This window comes from Tuber melanosporum, assembly GCF_000151645.1.
Source record: "Tuber melanosporum whole genome shotgun sequence assembly, scaffold_120, strain Mel28".
NCBI classification, from domain to species: Eukaryota; Fungi; Ascomycota; class Pezizomycetes; order Pezizales; family Tuberaceae; genus Tuber; species Tuber melanosporum.
In genome coordinates this window covers 252572-272617 of record NW_003298778.1, presented here as the reverse complement: position 1 = coordinate 272617, position 20046 = coordinate 252572, and the positions used below count along the sequence as shown (strand labels likewise).

General features: G+C 48.6%; 6 protein-coding genes; all 6 read right to left on the bottom strand.

Annotated features, from left to right (window-relative positions):
- Positions 1 to 787: 787 nt before the first annotated feature.
- GSTUM_00001819001 (uncharacterized protein) lies at positions 788 to 1522 on the bottom strand (the record flags this gene model as incomplete). Its single annotated transcript, XM_002835950.1, has 1 exon — positions 788 to 1522. One exon carries the CDS (start codon positions 1520 to 1522, stop codon positions 788 to 790), a length of 735 nt encoding a protein of 244 aa, XP_002835996.1.
- Positions 1523 to 2085: 563 nt separating this feature from the next.
- Positions 2086 to 3868, bottom strand: GSTUM_00001818001 (uncharacterized protein). XM_002835949.2 has 5 exons: positions 3640 to 3868; positions 3543 to 3582; positions 3420 to 3487; positions 2957 to 3366; positions 2086 to 2903 (listed from the first exon to the last, which is right to left on the bottom strand). The coding sequence occupies exons 1-5, from the start codon at positions 3652 to 3654 to the stop codon at positions 2291 to 2293; spliced, it is 1146 nt and encodes a 381-aa protein (XP_002835995.1). The 5' UTR covers positions 3655 to 3868; the 3' UTR covers positions 2086 to 2290.
- A 790-nt stretch (positions 3869 to 4658) lies between these two features.
- GSTUM_00001817001 (uncharacterized protein) lies at positions 4659 to 6866 on the bottom strand. XM_002835948.2 has 4 exons: positions 6744 to 6866; positions 6161 to 6649; positions 5244 to 6112; positions 4659 to 5196 (listed from the first exon to the last, which is right to left on the bottom strand). The coding sequence occupies exons 1-4, from the start codon at positions 6754 to 6756 to the stop codon at positions 4723 to 4725; spliced, it is 1845 nt and encodes a 614-aa protein (XP_002835994.1). The 5' UTR covers positions 6757 to 6866; the 3' UTR covers positions 4659 to 4722.
- A 765-nt stretch (positions 6867 to 7631) lies between these two features.
- On the bottom strand, positions 7632 to 10137 carry GSTUM_00001816001 (uncharacterized protein). XM_002835947.2 has 8 exons: positions 10029 to 10137; positions 9932 to 9956; positions 9854 to 9865; positions 9630 to 9777; positions 9137 to 9559; positions 8990 to 9086; positions 8818 to 8938; positions 7632 to 8667 (listed from the first exon to the last, which is right to left on the bottom strand). The coding sequence occupies exons 1-8, from the start codon at positions 10046 to 10048 to the stop codon at positions 7807 to 7809; spliced, it is 1707 nt and encodes a 568-aa protein (XP_002835993.1). The 5' UTR covers positions 10049 to 10137; the 3' UTR covers positions 7632 to 7806.
- A 364-nt stretch (positions 10138 to 10501) lies between these two features.
- GSTUM_00001815001 (uncharacterized protein) lies at positions 10502 to 13289 on the bottom strand. XM_002835946.2 has 3 exons: positions 12626 to 13289; positions 10713 to 12530; positions 10502 to 10645 (listed from the first exon to the last, which is right to left on the bottom strand). The coding sequence occupies exons 1-2, from the start codon at positions 12726 to 12728 to the stop codon at positions 10786 to 10788; spliced, it is 1848 nt and encodes a 615-aa protein (XP_002835992.1). The 5' UTR covers positions 12729 to 13289; the 3' UTR covers positions 10502 to 10645; positions 10713 to 10785.
- A 6370-nt stretch (positions 13290 to 19659) lies between these two features.
- GSTUM_00001814001 (uncharacterized protein) overlaps positions 19660 to 20046 on the bottom strand; it is a 2567-nt gene continuing 2180 nt past the window's right edge. Inside the window, exons 14-15 of the mRNA XM_002835945.2 lie at positions 19969 to 20046; positions 19660 to 19897 (exon numbers count right to left, since the gene is read on the bottom strand). The exon at positions 19969 to 20046 is cut by the window's right edge and continues 245 nt beyond it. Of these exons, the coding sequence (XP_002835991.1) occupies positions 20039 to 20046 (8 nt within the window). The 3' untranslated portion in view covers positions 19660 to 19897; positions 19969 to 20038.

The window sequence follows — 20046 nt, the reverse complement described above, 5'->3', positions numbered from 1 at the left end:
GCATCGCTTGGTCCATTTGATGGGGCGGGGGCGGATACTCCTAGGCGTGTCATTGTGCAATTGCTGGTGAGGGTTGGAAACTTGGACAGCAGGAACCGCAACTGGGGCACCAGCATTTGGGGAACTATTGGTGGTAATAGAGGACGGAGCAGCTCTATTGGTAAGTGCAGGTGAAGCAGCTTTATTGGTTCCATTGCGAGTAGCAAATCGACGGTGATTAGCCGCTGCCACACGGCTATTGCGATGCGGGGAGCCGTTGTTAAAGGCTGCCTCCGGCACATAAGGGACTCGTCGGTTATCCCTTTCTCACGAGGAATTCTTGTCAGTAAAGGCTAAAAGATGAATAAAAAAGACGGGAAGAACTCACATTCTGAGAACCACGTAAGGGGTATACAAGATATGATGGAGAAGGGAGGATCGCGCGGGAAGGGTACAAAAGAAAGTGGTGGATGTTGAGAGGGGAGGGAGAAGAGGAAGAACGGTGAAAAAAAAAAAAAAAAAGTTTTGTCCCCAGCGGGGAAGGCGAAGCCCCAGCACTAGCAAGTTCCACAGATACTGATCCTCTTACCCCAAACCAGTCCTGAATCTTCATCACCCCTAAAACTGCTTGGAGAGGGGGGGAATTCAGTGGACTAATGGGGGCTATCCTGGAATCAGTGTTTTTTTTTTTGAAAAATCTAGGCATATCTAGCATGCATTATTACAAAGTCCAGCATCGACAGCTGGGCTCACGATGTTTACTCATAAGCGCAGACGTCAGGCCCGCACAAATAATCGTGACTCCATACTAAATCATCGAAATATTAGAAGGCCAAACAAACGGTGTGAGATAGCCGTGCCTCTTTGCAAATCTACCTCCCCACCCTCCTAGGCTCGTACAAACACCCCTTCGCCCCCCTCCAAACCAGCTCCAAAACCCTTCTATTCGGCAGCAGCGTCTACAACCCGGTTCATTAGCCCCTCTCCTGTCGCATCCTGGAGCAGCACTCACTGGGAAAACAACCACAACCCCCTCTTCCCCCTCCACCGCAACTGCCAAATAAAATCTCACTTCAAACCCGCAGAACCCCTCATGAATCCACAAATCCCTAACTGCACTGGTAGGTATAAACCTACTCCTCCTCCCACCCCAGGTGGTAGTGCTAATCTGCACACCAAGATCTCTAATCACTAGCAGGGATTCTTCGGTGTATCCAGGTATGAAGATAGCAATGTACAAACCCGCGATAACGCCGGGCAGTAAGTATCGCCATGAAATTCGCGTCGCAAGAGCGGTGGAGATGTATTGCAGGAGTGGGTGGACGTACGCAGGTACATGGGTACCTAACGTGAAGGTTTGTGGGGGGTAGTGTTTAAGTAGGACGAGTAATACTGCCGAGGAGCATACTAGCATCCGGAGGAGGATAGTGCTCCATGTTACCACCTGGCGCGTGAGGACGCTTCTGGGAGCTGTGGTGACAGTGAACTCGACAGTTGTCGGGGATGGTGAACGGACGCGTAGTTTTGGGTTCGTGGTGAACATATCTGTATGCCCGCTTGTCCGTCGAGGGTAGGACCGGGGAGTACCGTTGGATCCAGATGTTGAGAGGAGGCCAGTTGACGTTGGGAATTACGGGATTCGGAAAATTTGGTGATGACAGTTGTGGAACAGTCAGGCCTCCTTGTGTTACAGATGGTTAGGGGAGTTCGGATATTCCCGTCGCTTGTAGTAGCTAAATCGGGTGAAGTAAGGCAGCGTGTAACTTAGACTATAGGTTTAGCATCACCGGCAGGACTTGGAGCCAACTCATTGAGGCCCTCTCTCGCTCAAAGCTACTACAGTTGGGTAGATTCACAACATTATTAGCATAGGCATAACATGCAGAGTGTGATGGCATGGCGAACAGGGGTTGCGAGCACAAGCCCAATGTCATCATATCATATTCAACACTTAGTCGTCAGCGAAGTGTACCGTACCTCCATCGCCTCACCCACGATTCCCAAGTTTCAATCAATACGTTCAGTACCGTAAATTGCTGCACAGTGCCTGTAATCACTCAATTGACATCACCGGACGGGATTAAAAGATAGCACCAACAAAAAGAATACATGCAATGAATCAGGCCCGGCCCCATTGCAGTACCTACCACACAGTAATAGCCTGTGCTTCGCTCAGACGTGAAATAAAATAAAGGGGAAAAAGAGAAAACACCACAAACTTCCACCACGCTCATGCTCACAAACCATCCCATACACATCAATCAGTCAACCAGCAAACGCCGAAACATGACAATCCATATACCTTTCCTCCTCACAACCTTACACCACCATCCTCCTGCGCAACATCGCCTAGTAACTCCGCCCGCGCATCGTCCCGCGAGCCCCTTCGTATCAGATCTTCGAGCGCCTTTGCAGGTTCACTACTCTGCGCGTTATGCGAGTGGGCAAGGACGTCCGACGGCTTCGACATTTCCTCGTCGGCACTGCCGGTTTCGTCGTCACTAGCAGTTCTGCTTCCTGCTCCGCTACGACTTCCGCCGAAGTCGCGACCGGCTTCCAGCACCGCAAGTTTATTGCGGAGGGCCCGGGTTGTCACGCTTTCAGCTTCTCCGTTCGAAGATCTAGCCAGGCCGCTCGAGGCGTTTGTCCTTAGTTTGTTGGTCTTGCCATGGCTGCACCCGTTGGCGCAACCACCGTAGATTACTTCCAATGACGCCGCGGCTGCCTCCAGCTTTTTCAGGTCTTTTGCTGAAGGGCCGCCTTCTGGCTGTTGTCTATCTTCCTCTTTCTTACGCTCTGCAGACCACGTTCGTAATTCTGTTTTGAGTTCATATTTGTCGGTGACAGGGTTCTTCTCCATAAGAACAAACTGACAATGATCGATATTCTTAAGATCTTCAAAGTATTCCACCGAGTAATGGTACCTGCCAAAATTCAATTAGTGCCCTCCCCCATCGCATCAGATCCAGTCACGTACCATTTCATCAAAAATATCCTCGTCATAAGTCCATGCGTAACGAGCACCAAAACGCTGGGAAAGTCTTCATCGGCAAACTGCCGCCAGAGACTCTCGTTAAACCCACTCACACGATCATAGGCATCCGCCGCCGATTCCCCATTCGGAATCCGATAAAAGAAGTGTCCGTACGCTGCCCGTTCATGCCACATCCTCTCCATCTCAGCCGTGCAGGGTTGGAAATTGCCAAAATCTTGCTCGCGTATCCGTGGCTCCTCGTATACCTTAATCTTGCTTGCGCTAGGGTGCCTAGATAGTTGTGATAGTATCCCGTTGGTAGTCTCACGAGTACGCAGGTACGGGGAGGTGATTATTCGCAGGGTGTCTTCCGGGCGGAGGAGCTTCAGAAGTCGTTCCCCGGCTTCGGCTGCCTACGGGAATTAGCTTGGATGGTCTGGTGGTTTGAGTAAGGTGGGGAGCTAACCTGGCGAATTCCCTCACTTGTTAATTTCACGCGGTGATCTGGTACGGTTTGGTGGATTGCTTTGTTTTCTTGTAGCAGAGGGTCAGATATTGAATTTAGTTAGGGCTATTGAAGGGAACACACTATTTCCTTCGCTTTGAGCATGTCGGATGATGACGATTAGCTTCCCCTCGCCGCCGCCGTCAGCTCCCTTTCACCGTAGTCCAGGGAGGGAACTCACTCTTGGTTTCCCCATCCTGCAAGGTCGACCGGATCTTTGCTGGAGGTTCTAAAGGGTATTATCGTGATTGCTGTTGGCCCTTGTGCGGAGCGAGTAGGTAGGGAGGCTTGCTCAGTTTGTCGATGTGGGTGAGTTCTGTTCTGAGGGTGGGTAGCTTACGTTGTATCGATCGAGAGCTGTATAGTCCCGTGCGGCAGAGTTGAGAATTGCGGTCGTGTGCCAGATTTCCAAACGCGCAGGGCGAGCAAACTTGGTGCGGCGCTGCCTGCTGCTAAATAGCCGTGAGCTAAGGCAACTATTCCTCCCTTCCAGTGGCGAATTCTCTACATAATACCTCATATTCAGCACAGCAAGCCTAAGTACGGCTAATTCAGATCAATTGCGATCGAACCTAGAAAATGCTTGGGAAAATTTTTATTAAACCAATGTCACGTGTATCACCTGGTGTTAAGCCTTGTGTCATACTCGTACACCCTTCCAATCAGCCCCTCAGCTAAATTACGCGCAGTGCTCCTACAGAAGTTATTATACGAGTACCGACAGCCTTCTTCAAACCCTCACCTCACTCCACTTTCAGCCTGACTTCCCCTCCTCAACCTGTATTTCGCAACGAATCATTCGCCCCGACGGGTCGAGACGTGATGGCTTCAGTCGCCAGACTGTGTTCCCGAGTCAACAGCCTCCGCCCTTATAGCCCATAGTTTACCCTAGCTTCAAACATTTTACATCGTAGTCATGATACATTTCGGGAACAATATACTCGTAGTGGCTCCAATGTGGCCGTGGACCTAAAAAGTCATGCTAGACTAGTAATGTCCCGCACTCGAGTTCGTACGAGTACGAGTACTATAATATAGTCGGGCTCATGCTGCTGATCTCTTTCCCATCCAAGAGATGCCCATACACCTGAAAGGGTAGCACTTCGGCTCGGCGCGCGGTCGGTGTTGACAATCGACTTGTTGCTGTGCTGGGGTAGATCTGAGATCTCTCCTGTTCTACTAACACTCACATCGAATCACTCGTGATGCTCAACAAGATTCCATTCTATCAAAGCTGTAATAATACTCAATGCCCGGTAAACAACTACCCTTCTACAGCCCAACTCCCCGCAACCAACACTCCCGCGATAATCCATGCAGGCCACCACACACACCAGACTACGACTTGCGTCCACATTCCCCACACTCTCCATCCGAACGCAGCTTCCTTGAGGATTTCGCTCAACGGCTCCCCCCAGTAGAGTGCCACGCCGACTAGTGCTGTTGTTGGTGTCAGGCCTTGCAACAATGTCATCCAAGCTGCTCCGATCGTCCATTTACGCCTCGGGGTAGGGCTGATGAACGTGATCGGAGAAGCAAAGACGCCAATGAGGAAGGAGAGTGAAAAGTTAAGTGTTGCCAAAGCTGAGAGGAACATTCCTAGCAGGAGGAGCGAAAAGCATTTGATCAAGGTGAAATGTAGAGATGTGGGTGCAAATGATTTTGTAAAGATTGCGCACAGAACCGGTGGAAGAACTACGTTGAGTAGAGTGAAGATATAGAACGCGCCGGCGGAGTTCTACGTAAGGTTAGCGCCGATCTGGTTCCGGGTAGGAGGGATAAAACCTTCTCGTTGAGATTGTTAAATAGGTACAAGGGTATAAATCCTAAGAAATGGATGGCAACGACGAATGCCATCGATAGAAGCAATGGTCGTTCTTCACTAACCGCATCCAGCTGCTCAGTGGAGGAAGGTGCCTCCCCCGCAGACTTCAACAGTCTCTTCTCTTCCGAAACCTTCCCATCGGTGCTCTGGCCTTCCACCTTGTCATTCAACCTCCCACTTTTCAACCAGAGCCCGATAGCAGCAATTGTAAAATTAACCGCAATCAGCATAGCACTTGGCAAGTACGTGCCGATACTAACAAACCTCCTTTCAGCCATCAACAGATAAAAGAAGAAACTCTGATGGAAGTGCTCGAGAAGATTGTTCAAGCTCCTAAACAAGCTCTCTACCGCTCGTCCCAAAGTAACCTCATCATGCCATCCATCGCCGTACGCCTGCAGGGTGATCGCATCGATGTGATACGGAATGAATGAGCTATGGGGACCAGATGCATGGCCCAGCGCTTGATTTACCATCCCACGTAACATGGTGCACAAACGATCTTTGTACCGGTTGTCATGATTCCACATCTCCTGTAACGTGGTACGGATGTTCATCTGTCCGGAGGCAATCCGTACAGCGGTGTTAATAAGATCTAGGTTAGGCAGTTGACCGTTTATTCCGTCGTATACAATGTGCAGAGACTCGAACCCTCGCGACGTTGGGTAGTCCACCACCACAACACCTTGAATAGCACCCGATTTGACAGGAAGTGACGCCACAGCGGGAGGAGCATGCAAGTCGTGGTATGCATCAACCCACGCCTGAGGCCCAGCTCGTGAATCGGAGGTAATCAGGAAGATGATATCCTTCGACCAAAGCGACCATCCTACAACCCATTAGCCATATTGAAAATAACGAAAGAATAAATGCCCACTTTTTAGATACCTAGCTAAGGCCAACACAAGCGCAACACCACTCTCATTAAGTTCCCCCTCAGTATTAACCCAAGCAGCGCACAGCACAAGAGCCTCCGTAGCATCCCCTCGGGGGGCCTGTAATACCGCATATACATTCTCCCCCGCATACACGCCTCCAGCGGCAGCGTATTCGAACTTTTGCTTCCCAACCTTCAGTCCGAATGCATCAAAGATGTCCCCGATCTTCTCCGCCATAACACCGGACCCATCGGCCGAAGCGTTCTTGCCCAGCGTTGTTACTTCATGGCGGTAGGCTCTGAACACGTCCTGCTCGCTTCCGCCGAAGTAGGTGTGTACTTGCCCGGGGAGCAGGGCATTCTCGGAGATGTAAGTACGACGGGAGTAGTCGTCAAGGGGGAGGAGGAGGAGCCAAGTTACGCCGACGAGGATGCAGAGGGCGGATACAAGGGGAAGTAGTTTGAGAATTCGAGTACTGCGTAGGGAGGCTGTAATAGTCAAGACTGGTTATCGAATGCCCGAAGGAACAAGAGGAAGGGGACAGAAAGGTGTAGAGAACTATTTGACAGGAATGGCTCTTACTGAGAATTGACATTGCAAAGTGAGACTCCTGGATATGAGACTACTGCTGAAGTGGTGTTTGTTCTAGCAGCTTCGAAAGTCCATGAGAGCTCGTAAGCTCAGGAAAAGCTGGGAGACAAAGTTCGGTGGACAAGTTGAATTAGTGATTGAATTGCCGGGCTACAGATCTAACTTTCAGTTGCTGCCACATTCATGCAATCAGGGGCCGATGAACACGTGACCAAACAACATCCGCCAAAAATTAGTGAAACTGATCTAATAGGAGGATGAGCGACGAAACACGCTCCAAAGAGAACTCGAGTTGTTCCAAGCCCCAATCGAGTACAGGAGTATAGTTGATAGTATTAGGGTATGGAAGTTGGTGATGGGACGGACGGGGCCCGGGTGGCCGAAGACATATCTCCAGATCGCCGCGCTATGCACATATCTCTTCGGCCATTCGTAACCTGTCTGTCTCATCACTAACCTTCATAGTCTAACCGAGTACTCGAGTACCGTATGGTAGTCTAATTCCGAACCGTGCTTTTGTGGCATGTCACGGGTTTCGTATCAAGATATTATACAGGAGCAAGTTCACAAAAATCCAAGTTATCCATAGAACCACTAAGAACAGTGAGGACACCATTTCCTCTACCGGGAAGCCATAGTAGGTTTAGCAGAGCAGCTTACCAAAACAACAAACACCAGCTCATGAGATCTAGCAAGCTTAGCCTCTCGGAGCTTTGCTCTTTCTAGATAACATCGATTCTTCTCGGGGCATTTTGTCTGATCGGGGGGATCCAAGGCCGATGGGCAATGATGGATTTAAATGGTTTTATCATACAGAACATTCACGTAAGTTCTGCAGATGTGTACTCAATCTATGATAATTTTGCAAAGCCCTCGATAAAACAGAGAATATAGGACACTATCGGATGCCATCTAATGTGCCTTACTGTAACCGACACGACACAACTAGCACTTATCCCATACATTAAAGAAGTGACATTGCGTAAATAAAAAGCCAAAGCAATCCGTTACCAAACGCCGGGGCCCATTCTGCAGGGTACATTTCAATCTACCGTCATGTTAGTAGATATCCGGAGGAATATATAGGGGGCCGTAGCATACCTTCTAGGAAGAAGTAATTTCCACTCAACTTCTGCTCCTGGTCAAGTTGCGAATCCAACTTATTGATCCTAGGTCTAAAAGTGTTCTGATCTCTCCGGAACGTGACGTTTAGTGATTTCAGGAAGGCGTTACAACCAGTCAACAAACTCTGTGGAGCAGTGGCTGTGGCGTCGATGGAAGGTTCACCTTCGAAGACGATAACGCGATCCGCCAGGTATGTCGCCATAATGAAATCGTGCTCGACGACAAACGCAGTCTTCTTAGCATGCATGATAAATCGTTTGATGACACGGGCTGCAATGATACGCTGTTCGGAATCGAGATAGGCAGACGGCTCATCAATAAGGTAGATGTCGGCGGGCATGCCGAGGGCAAGGACTATGGCAACCCGCTGCAATTCTCCCCCAGACAAGTGCTTTACCTCCTGGTCGATAAAATCATCAATGTGCAACGGTTTGTAGACATCAGTTTGAAACTGGGGGTTGAGGAATGAGGATCTAATCCGTTTCAAGAATAGTTCTCGCACAGTTCCAGGGAACTTGGGAGTGATCTTCTGTGGTTTCATAGAGATGCTCATCTTGGGGATCTTCTTGCTTCCATCTGGAGCCTCGACACCAGCAAGCATGCGACAGAATGTTGTTTTTCCGGTCCCGTTCTCTCCCATCATAACGATAATTTCCGAATCGGTAAATTCTCCTTTGTCAACATGGAGGTGGAATTTTCCAAGTGTCTTGTCCATGGCTGGGTATCCAAATGACCGTGACCTATCAACCATGAACTCGTCTCCGGCCTCCGCGATTCTGAACTGGAGAGACTCTTCGCGGAAACGAAGATTCTCGGTAGGGATATGACCATCCAGGAAGATGTTGATCCCTTCACGCACAGATGCTGGCAGCGTCACGACGCCATAAACTGAGGGCTTTCCGTAAAGGACGCAGATGAAATCTGAAAGATAGTCCAAGACCGACAAATCGTGTTCCACAACAATAACGTAGTTGTCAGGTCTAGTTAAGCCGCGGATGGTGCTAGCGGCCTTCAAGCGTTGCTTGACATCGAGATAAGATGAGGGTTCGTCAAACATGTAACTAAAAAACTATGAGCACATTGTGGCAAAATTATACGCTAAATGAACATACACATCCGCCTTTTGTACGCATGCGACAGCAATAGCAAATCTTTGCAGCTCTCCACCAGAAAGCTGTTCAACATCGCGGTCCAAAACAGGACGCAGATCTGCAACCATTAGTCAAGTATTCCCAACGCAGGTCGGCATTTAAACGTACCAAGGATGTCAATCATAGCCTCCATGACTTCATCCCCCCGTGCGCACTGAGCCTTAAGCAATGCACTCACAGACCTCACAGTCCCTCGAATCGCCAGTGGCAACTTATCAACATACTGAGGTTTGACAACCGCCTTAATATTATCCTCGACGACCTTTGTCAAGTAGTTCTGCAACTCCGAGCCACGGAAGTAGGCCAATGTTTCATTCCAATCCGGGGGATTATCGTAACGGCCTAAATTCGGCTTTTGCTTTCCGGAAAGAATCTTCAGAGCGGTGGACTTTCCAATACCGTTCGTTCCAACAAGACCAAGGACCTGACCAGGTCGAGGAGTAGGTAATCTGTGGAGCTTGAATGAATTCGCGGAGTAACGATGGGTGACTTGAGTTTCGAGGTTGGTTGGAAGATTGATGATGTGAATTGCTGTTGGAGGAGACAGGTTCAGTCAATGTTTCTCTTTGCATCAATTTCCGCAGGGGGCAATTCGATGTACCTCCGAAAGGACACTTCTTTGGACAGATACCACAACCTATGCACAGCTGCTCGGAGATAAAAGCGATCCTAGACTCCGGCGTGACCTCGATGCATAGCCTTCCTGTCCTGACGACCGGACACGACTTTTTGCATTCTTGTCGACATTTCTGTAGTTCCGAACATTAGCACCTGTTGCTTTTTTCGTCGCCACGACTATAAAGCCGAAGATCGCGAATTGAATACCTTTGGTTTACACTGCAGAGAGAAAAGCCGTTTAGCGATCGCTGCCCCATATAAAAATGCCTCCGGGGGTAAACATACCTTATCCGTGCTCACAATAGCAATACTATTGGTGGGGAAAAAAGTGTTTAGCACATTCCACTAGAATACCCTTACAATGACGGGAGACGACACATACCGTGTAAGTTTATCAGCCATTTTTATCAAACACTAAGTTGGTACACACTGAAAAAGGAGAGTGAAGGAACGATATGAAATGAGAACATAAACAAGGAGGAGGAGGGGTTGACCGTTGGGTTGAAGGATCAGTGGGGCTAAGATTTAGGTTTCTGTGTGCGCGGATTATGTCAGCGAGGTGGTCATCCCGTCTGCCTGGCCTGCGATTGGCTAAACGTCGGCATTGAGTCATGGAATCTCATGTTGGGGGTGGACTCACAGCAGGCATAACTTAACCTACCGGTACTAATACTCGAGCATACTGGAGTAATTGCTTTTTAGATGTGGTTTGGACAGTCGGCGAAATACTGCTCATTCCTCAACTTCCATGCATCGCACTTGAGTAGTACGAAGTGTGTAAGTGCTTCTTGGTGCTGCAATGAAATTGTCACTGCAAATCGCGGGAGTTCGCTCGTTGCCCTTTTGCAACGCAAATAAAGAGAGCAGTGAGTCTAATATTATGTACACCTTCCGACCATTACTATCGACAGGAAATAAGTATATACAGTGTATAGAAATGAACTCTAATTATGATGAACGCTGCTGGTGTACCATCCAGAGTAATAACTCCTACTGATCCTGTAATACTGGTAAGCCCAACTCCCTCATAGTGGGAGTAGACAGGAAAAGAAAGACCATTACCAACCCCGCGGAGCACTGGACATCAACCCACCATAGCACGGTTGATATATCCGTGGCTTGGTGACAGCCAGCCAGAACTAAAGCCCCAAACTCCTGACTACTATCCAGGCACCTACAGGCACCACAATATTGTCGTTAACACCGGTGACCACCGCTTCTACCATGCTCCCCCAAAGCCCAACTGTTGCGATCTTGGCCCAGACTACGGGGGTCCATGTCTGGGTTTCTGTGCCTACCCACCACCTGCCCACGCTCAATCCGATCATAACAGCGAGAGTGAACGCGAGACTTCCTTCGATGCTTTTCCCACCTCTCCAGCCCCATTTAGTTCTTCCAAATCTTCTTCCGATTAGTGACGCGGCAGCATCGCCCAACCCGACACAAACTACCCCGCTGACGAAGGCTAAGTCGATATGCCTCCCTGACCAATCCCAAGCATCACCCTCCTCGGTGCTCGCGGAGGCAAGTGTAAACCACCATCCAATAGCACACCCAAGGAGCAAGAAAACGTGCGAAACAATTACAGGGCCTTTGAGATCCCTTCCATCAACAAAAGGCTGCAGAAATACGGCAATTTTTCCACTGAATGGCGGTAACTGCCCAGCTCTGACGGTGTCGAGGAGTAGGAAGACCGCTAGTGTCAGACTTAGCCCAAGATATGTGAATGCTGGATCTAGAACCCCCGGGATAAGAAACATGATGACAACCATTCCATGAAAAACCTTTCTCCTGGTATCTACTTGGATATGTGCCAAAATAGCGGTCACTAAACTAATTCCCATGGCTAGCACTACCAGCCAGTACCCAATTATAAGCAAACGGAGATTGGCCGCGGACGCGGCTCCCTCTGTGACGCAGTATCCAGAACCTGGAGCGATCGTGTCCACCAGATTCTGATACCAGCTCTGGCCGCAGAGGAGATATCCTAGGGCCCAGAGAAATGGGTCGACGCCATCCAGGGCATACTTCCCGATATAAGGGCGCAGTGCCACCATGACAACACACGCAACGCTACCATATACCCATAGAGAATATGCAAGTTTCCGCTTCCTAGCTTGCTCGTGGGTGAGAGAGGCATAAAAGGATTTTTGGCTAACGAACTTTGGCCTTGCTGACGGGGAGGCCTTTGACCTGATCCTAAGTAGCTCCCCTTCGCTATCGCTTGCTTGTCCCTTCGCTCTTAACGAGGTGAGCTTCTTCCATCTCCCGATGCTGATAATGGCATTTCCGGCGCGGCGCAGTTTGTGAGAAGGAACACGTGCAAGATTGACGTTCCACTTTATGACGTCTTCGCAGAGAATTAAGATGCCCAAACCCCCGCCCCAGAGAACAGCTTTCAGAATAATGGCTTGGGGTGACGATGCATAAATAAGAAGATTGATCAATGCCGTTGCAATCATCCTAAGCTCGGTTGGGGTCAACGAGGGATGTAGAAGATAGCTCAGGACCGAGCTTAATACAAAGTGAAGTGGCGGGAGAAATGAGAGCGCATCGGAATTAGATTTGGAGTTTAGCTGCCGGTGGAAATGCGCTGGGATGGCGAGGGGGAGTAGGGACAGTATCCAGCGAAGATCCCACCTCGGTATAAGAGTTGGCGGCAGAGATGACAGACTCAGAATCAAATTTGAGACAACGTACGGGTTTTGGCTCATTGTGTTCTCCTGTGTCATTGAAAGTGCGACCATTATCGGAAAAACGATAGGGTATAGAAGCGGTGATGGATCAAGGGATCTCGGAGGCACGAGGGGGTCGCCATGGAGCAGAATTAGAAGTGGGTGATAAACAAGAGTTGTAGAAAGCACACCAGCCCACGCAGCGAACTCTGGATCCCTAGGTTAGCAGAAGAAAAAGTCGAAAGAAAGAAAAAAACTCTTCCGGTAGTCTTTGAATTCAACCGCCAGCGCAAGCTCTATTTACCTTGTTTCCGTATACCCACTTCTTTCCAGATCCTGCCTTCTCGGCTGGAAAGCACGATACCAACTAATACTCCCATCAAGCCAATTTCAACGCCACGACGCATAATGACAATTCCCCTCAGTTTTCTTTTCTTCTCTCCCCCCCGTTTGCGTCTACCCTCGGGCAGTCTCCGTCGCAGTCTGCCTCTCTCGTCTTCATGGCCATCAAAAGTATCATCTTCTTCGCCGTAAAACCTCCTCTCCTCGGATGATGTGCGGCTCCTCTTTCCCGGTGGTGCTAGAAGCTTTCGCGCAAGTTCATCATCAGCTTCGGTACCCGATTCCGATCCCCCATAGCTGGGCTTTTGCGGAAGTGGAGAATTTGCGCGGGATCCATTTGGAGTGAGAGTTGGCGAAGGGGGGTATACTGCTTTGTCCGGGTAAGGGGCATGCTGCACTATAGGGGATGGGGGAGGTCTCCTCCGGTAGGGCTGTGGTGAACGAGATGGCTGCCGGTTGGCGACTGGAGAGCTGGGTCGGGAGGAAGAGGTGGGGACTTTCAGGAAATCGGTCGGTGGATTGTTCTCTTCCATCCTTTATGCTTGTCGGGGGTGTTGTAAAAGGAGTCAAATGGGGGCGCTGTACAGTAGAGGAGTGAGGTTATTATTTCGGACGTTTAGGGTCTGGATAGGGGTAGAGCCATTGGAAGGAGCGAGAGGAATTCGAGGAAGAATGAAGAGAGTTTTGAGGGCGGAGTTTTGTCTGGGTCAGAAAGACTGACGACAGCAGTTAGGATGGCATACCGTGCTGCACCGGCGACGGGGTTCGATGCAACACGTGAAAATGGATCGACCAGCAACAAGGGGGAACCGTTGTGGATTGAGTGAGATATCACTCGCCTGTAGGCTGTCGCCAACTAAGACTGGTATTTCCCCCGCGGAGCCTTCTCTTGATTTGCACTCTGCCGGTAGGGAACGTTCATTGCCAGATCGCCTATGGCACTGTGTGAACTGGGCGCGTGAAAGATGTTGGACGCCGGATAGGTGCCGCTAGGATGATATATTGGATTGAAGGAATCTGCCGTGTTCTGCGCGAGTACGAGTAGTCTATACGTTATCTTAATCGCATGTTGTCAGAGACACGATGGGGGATGTACTTGAGTACCGTAGAATGAGTGTGTTCAAGGGTAACACCTCTCCTCCCCACATGCGTGATACCGGGACCGCACGCAATACTATAAATTTAAGGGAGAAAGCGGAGGGTCCCACCTTGCGATAATGTGACTATTTTCATATCAATTACTTTACAGCACGCTGTAATGTAACTAGAAATTCTGTGGACAGCAAACCCAATTATAACAAAAAGATGTTTGAGCATAATATTTTATTTGATAATCTTATAGTAAAAACTAGAAAAATGTGTTAATAGGGATCGCATTATGCTACCTTTGTGTAATATATATTTGAGTACAGTGCATGAGTTTCCAGAACTATTAGGCTTAAGAAATGCTTATGTTTACAGTTTTACTGCAGTGTTGTCCCACTCCGTGTGGTTCGCACTGGGTACCGGCAATTACTTGTGCCAGAGACAATGGGTGGCTTGTTTCTTCACTTGACCTGGGGAGGAGGTTTTGAAGCTATAACTTACCGTACGAGTAGGTTGCATGCGAGGTCTGTGCTAGTAATGTACGAGTACAGTACAGTACCTTAAACAGATAAAGAGAAGGCTCCGATTTTTGCCATCGCCCTAGTGATAAAGACATTCAAAGTACCACCGTCGTATTACCGTAAATTATAGCAAAAACCCCCCAACTAGCGTAAACGATGAGACAGGGAAACGGCGCCTTTAGCAAAACGAAACAAACCGGCGATTCATACCACAACAGGAAAAACTCTGATCGTAAGCATACAACTTTGGAAGAGTAGGCAAGTTCGCTTTATTATTCAACATTCTCACTAACGAACGAAGAACGAACGAGGAGCAGTAAAGACAGGAGCATATGAATCAATCGCGCAGCCATCCTCCTCTCCTCCGATTGATCATGTCTCCCCTCCCTCTGCGTACTCCCAGACTGACAAGAGAGGGAGAACAGTCTTCACAAAGACGCTCATTGCTTGTTGCCTCTGGGCTGTTACTGCTCCGTCACTTTTACGCTTTCGCCCTGTTTCCGCCCTGAACATGATTTGCTCCGAGTGGATATCAGTTTTCCTTCCTCAGATGCCCAATTCCAAAGCGCACCTCCACGACCTCTATCCGAACAAACCAAAAACAACATCAGGGACATTCTGAGCATACGAGTAGGTTCCGAGCATTTCCAGCATGTCACGCATGTTCGCAGCATGTCGAGCAGCACCCACGACTTCCAACAGAGTTTTGGTGTAAAGGTGTCTAATCACTAAAACTTCTGCCCACCCGCTGTACATAGATTTTAGAAATTTCTTGTCAAGCGAGTCTCCATCTATTACTGCTGGAATTGAAATTACCTTACATCCCTAACCGGCATTTTCCGGCGCAGCAGCGAGAAGATTTTGGGGCTCCGATCCTGCCCGCAACATCTGGTCGAGCAGAAATGACGTTCATATTCCCAACACGAGGGGGAATTGAGCGGCGAAGCGATAGGATCGGTGCACGAAATCATTGTCGCTCCAATGCCAAACTCCCGGATGATACCAAAGCGCGAATCTTCCTATTTTGGTGTCTGTTGGCCTCGCCCCTCACGAGTCTCGTCACTCGTATGGGCTATCAATGAGTTTTTGAGAGAAACAGAGTGAAGCTTGATTTTTGATTACATTGACTCTCATGGGTTTATATCCTGAAAGAAAGGAACACGAAGAAACAAACACAATAACATAATCTGGAAGATAAGGAGAATCGAAGAAAACATACCATAGTTGAATAAGGCATGAAGTTAATGTTAAGAATGGTATGAAAAGAAAAGAATGAAAGTAATGTGGTGTAAGGAGCCAGTTGCATAGGAATGAAACTAGCACTGTACGAGTACGGTGGATAATCACTAAGTTCAACATGGGCATCTAGTGGTGGAATGCGTCTGCGAATTGGGTTTTTTGGGGTCGAACAGGGGGATATCAGGGGGTTATAGGAATATGAATCGACCATATCGGAGGGTTATCGGAATTACACTGAATCCGGATGGATCCAGAGTATGGCGGGGGTTGAGGTTCCAGTTTCGCTGGATGTCCTGGGTGCAATCTTGCTTCCCGCGGTCTTCGGTATCGTACCGTAGGTGAGAGTCATGATCTAGATTCTCGGAGGTCTTCTTCCCTATTCTCGGTTATCTGTGCCTCTTATAGATTCTATCTCTTTGCCATTAATCAACTCTGCTGGCTATGTTCCCTCTCATCACATCGCCGAGAAAAATAATGGTTTCCCACACCCGAGTGATTAGAGATGACCCTGCCTGGCAAGCAGCAACTTGCGAGCCGCCTAATACATAATGCACATCTTCTCCCCGGCACGTGCAGCAAGAGAAACGACCTAGACACCTACGGTTCGCCGAAACCTATCCAGGGAAGGCTTCAGGATGGACGCCCTCAGCGCTATCCATCCCGGGAATCCCACCAGGCCATGTGATCCATCCCGTCCATCATGGTGGGACTGGCGGGACTATTGGACACACTGGGCCACTGGCCCATGCCCCGGAACCACCATCGACCATTTTCACTTACTCCCTACGTCATAGAGCAAGTTAGATTCGGCGAGCGCCTTATGCCTGAAATGTGCTTGATTGATTAGCCTGCCTGCCGCAGTACCCTGAATGTCAACAGTTTGGGATGACATGGACTATTAGTCTAGTTATCAACCTACGGTACCGTAGTCGCCTATACGAGTACCTGGCACTAGTACCTCCTACTCTCTCCCACGGCTTCGGAAACCTTATTCCGTTATACCCTTGTATTGCCGTGACTGACCTACTCGTGCACTCTCTGCTCCATGGGTTAATCCCGAGTTAGTGGTCACGGTTAGCTAGTATACATGGTATAGTTTACCTCGTCTTTGTAGTTTTAAACACTCTCGCTCTGGCAACATGACGCCGTAGGGGGGTCGCGGTCGGGACTTCTACCGTACCCCACCCCTTCTGTAATGTAAAACAGGTTCTCAACCAACTTTAGCTTCCCGCCATGACAGAAAATTCACGTCCAGCCCCAGTGACAGTGCAAACATAATGTCAATTATTCCCTATTTATGTCTGCCCAAGAGCTCTCCTCGTGGCTTTGCTTCTCTCCCTCCCACGAATGCTAGAGATTTAGCTAGTTATATCCTAGGTGGGAGCTTCTGCGATATATGAATTAAGTGGCACTCTCTGGTGTAAGTCACCGTTACTCACTTGGTAACAAGAAGTGGATGGCATAGGTATGGTGATAAGGTATTGAAGTAAAGGCGGTACGTGGTAGGTGTTGAGTGATAGGGAATAGACATTACTCGAGTAGACAATCGGGGATACGATAGTAGTTAGTCGAACCGTTGGAGATTGAGATGGCGGATGTCGGAATGGAAGGTAATGGCAACCCTTGGGAACAATAAGAAGTAGAGTAAGAGTGTTCGGGGAATTTACGCAAGTTTGTTTGATTGAGATTCTTTGTCTCTCGCTAAAGGAGAAATTATTATCATAGGGAGAGTGAATCCTAGACTCATCTTCAAGAAAGCTGGCTGTCAAGCATTTCTTCCCAACAATAAATTTAGAATCCTCTAACCCTTTGATCATAGATTTATCTACATGGGAGATGTTATACTCCTCCCCGATAAATATGCGTTCAGCACTCGCTCAACTACCGCCCTCTGCGCAAGCCTGGTTGTTATCACTAAATCCGCAAAACCACAGAGGAATGTACCCTATCACGCTGACCGCTGTTTCCCGAGTACACTTTAGGCGGTGCGAGAAACCTGCTTGGTCCGCTTTTAACAAATTAGTCGTCTGAGCTCGAATAACTCCGTATTCCGATCCTAGGAAGCGGTCTGTCCAACAGTTAGCTGCATAATCAAGGGGGGGCATATTTCTGCACATAATTGAGATTGCCTCTCTTCTAGTACTTCTAACAGCATACGTCGGCAATGGGTTGTTTTCGGAGTCTTCTGCTAGCGGATAAAAGATGTAGAAATTAGCCAGCATAGGGGTACAATAAAGGGAACATGGGGTACACTACCGCTTACCTTGATCAACACCGCGTTAACCACGAACTCCATGGCAGTTTGGTGAATGATATAGACCCCAGAACTAGGAATCCACGTGAAAGAACTAGACGAATCCCTCACCACCCCTCCGGACACTTGGGGAAGATCCCGGAGGTCCCTAGCCACCCTGTCTCGCCTGATTGCGAGTGTGGAACTCATTTCTGAGAGGGTGCGAAGTCTTGCAGCTGCTACAGCCACATCCAATGTTCATCGGGTGCAATTGCAGCGGTGTTCCGTTAAGAATCTTGGTATAAATTTCTGCTAGATCACGGGGCGCAATGCAGGAAATGTTAGTAATAGTAAACTCCTCCCACAAGTCATCCTCATTATCCATCAAGATCTCAAGAACCCGAAGCCAAAAAAGGCGTCTCAAGTCGGGGGACGAGTTGAGGGGGGCAGGTAAGTACGGATTCTAGTCCTCAAGGGTTCCCGCAGACCAGCCCAAGGCCCCGCATCCTATCGCTAGGCAGTGCGATAGCATTGACATTGCCCCGCCCTTTCAGCCGGATCGCAGCTATCCGTGAGTCAAGTTCTCTCACGGTTTGGTGGTATAGGTGACTTGGAACAATGGATTTCAAAACTGCGTCGAATGTTGGTGACCTAGGGAGCTGGGTTAGGTATTCGTAGAAGAAAAGCGGAGCACACAAGTCACATGTTTGTAACACAAAATTAAGAGCCGCCAAACTTGAGAACAGCCATCAAGAGCCAACAAGAGCCGCAACCTCTTCCGATGTTTTCAACCACTAGAACCATCATCACTGCTCTCGGTCCGGTGCTAAGACTAAATACTATACGAAAACAGCCTCGAAATCTCCTAATACCGGTACCGTCATAAAACCTTACTAGAGACTTCTCTAACAGATTGCCGTCAAGATCCACACCCTCTCTCCGCCCGTCGCTTCAATTTCACCTCAAAACCTCCACCTTCCGCACCAACAATGTGCGAAACCAGGGAACCGATGAGCGGTCCAACGCGCATCTCTCGCAAAAGCCCGAATCACGCTATTCGGGTCTGTCCTCCTGTCTCTTGACTCAAATAGTGGATGTTTGTGCACCTTCATACCCGTTCATCTTCTCGGCAACAAATATTCAAGGCGAAAACAAACTTATCGGAATACCGTGAAAATAAGAGATTGTATGACTCGATCCTCGTCTAACCATGACAAGATTATCTTTGTTTATCCAGTCTTTTCATCCCACCGCTATCTTTAAATCCCCCGTCAGGTACCTTCTCAAGATATGGTTGACCTTGGAAAGGAGGTCAAGCCATTGCGTTACGAATTTTGAGTCTAGCCATTCTTTCAAAGCTACTAAGATCTTGCTCAGAAAATTGATGCTTACAGGATCGCGCTGCCGGGTATGATGAACTACCACTGGTGTTTGAGGCCTAGTTGTGTTTGTGAGGGGATACACACAATCGCGCTGCATATCACGGATGTTTACGGTGCTGAAAAAAAGCAGTTGCGCCTTTTCAGGCTTTGGAAGCAATAGAGGGATGGGGTGTCCCCCCCACCTCCTCGGGATGAGAGAGAAAGAGTAGCGCAGGGGAAGAACAGGGGCAAGCAAGATACCGGAGGCCTCTACTCACTGCGATATTGAAATCATTATATTTTATCCCTTCCCCCCTGGCGCGACCGGAGATAAACCCCCTTCTCTACCTAAACCCTGGATGGCGCCGGTCGCGACAACCCAGTAAACAGAAGCCGGACCAACTATGATGAGAACGGCTAACACAAATATGACACTTGATGGGAGAGAGCAGTATCGCGGAACTTCAACCCACCGAGAGAGCTTGAAAGTGGAGTATAATACAGAGTAAAAACCTTGCTACTTTTCTTGCCTCACAGAGTTCAATTCTGTTAAGAATTCCCGGAGAAATAGAATCTGTATTGTGGGTATGATATCTAAGGAAAATCATCCTTGGAACTCTGATACCAACCCCACGTTGCTAGTGCCTAACTACCGTATTTACTGGAATAATTGAACCACGCGCTAAGACGTTCAAATAAGGTTTAGCATTGGGAAATTAGTGAGTCAAGATGATCGTCGTTACTTCGTACCCTGAGACAAGTGCTCAGACCCATGAATTTCAACGTCAGGTCTACTACTGAGTCATATTGAAGCTATAAGAAAAGACATCTGTAAATAAGCATTAGGGAAAGACTAGCTACATACTTGGTTTTGAAGAGATAAATTCAGTTTTCCTTATCCTCTACCTCAATATTTCCGTCCTCATGAATTGAGTTTACGGCG

Coding starts and splice junctions, on each gene's coding strand:
- GSTUM_00001818001 (XM_002835949.2), bottom strand. Junction 3,488..3,542: donor TGCTCAAAGCGAAGGAAATA/GTGTGTTCCCTT, acceptor CTCTGCTACAAG/AAAACAAAGCAATCCACCAA. Junction 2,904..2,956: donor AGGATATTTTTGATGAAATG/GTACGTGACTGG, acceptor GAATTTTGGCAG/GTACCATTACTCGGTGGAAT.
- GSTUM_00001817001 (XM_002835948.2), bottom strand. Junction 6,113..6,160: donor CTTAGCTAGGTATCTAAAAA/GTGGGCATTTAT, acceptor AATGGGTTGTAG/GATGGTCGCTTTGGTCGAAG. Junction 5,197..5,243: donor TTAACAATCTCAACGAGAAG/GTTTTATCCCTC, acceptor AACCTTACGTAG/AACTCCGCCGGCGCGTTCTA.
- GSTUM_00001816001 (XM_002835947.2), bottom strand. CDS start 10,048: ATGGCTGATAAACTTACACG. Junction 9,087..9,136: donor GGCTATGATTGACATCCTTG/GTACGTTTAAAT, acceptor TAATGGTTGCAG/ATCTGCGTCCTGTTTTGGAC. Junction 8,939..8,989: donor TGCGTACAAAAGGCGGATGT/GTATGTTCATTT, acceptor ATAGTTTTTTAG/TTACATGTTTGACGAACCCT.
- GSTUM_00001815001 (XM_002835946.2), bottom strand. CDS start 12,728: ATGCGTCGTGGCGTTGAAATTGGCTTGATGGGAGTATTAGTTGGTATC. Junction 12,531..12,625: donor AGTGGGTATACGGAAACAAG/GTAAATAGAGCT, acceptor CTAGGGATCCAG/AGTTCGCTGCGTGGGCTGGT.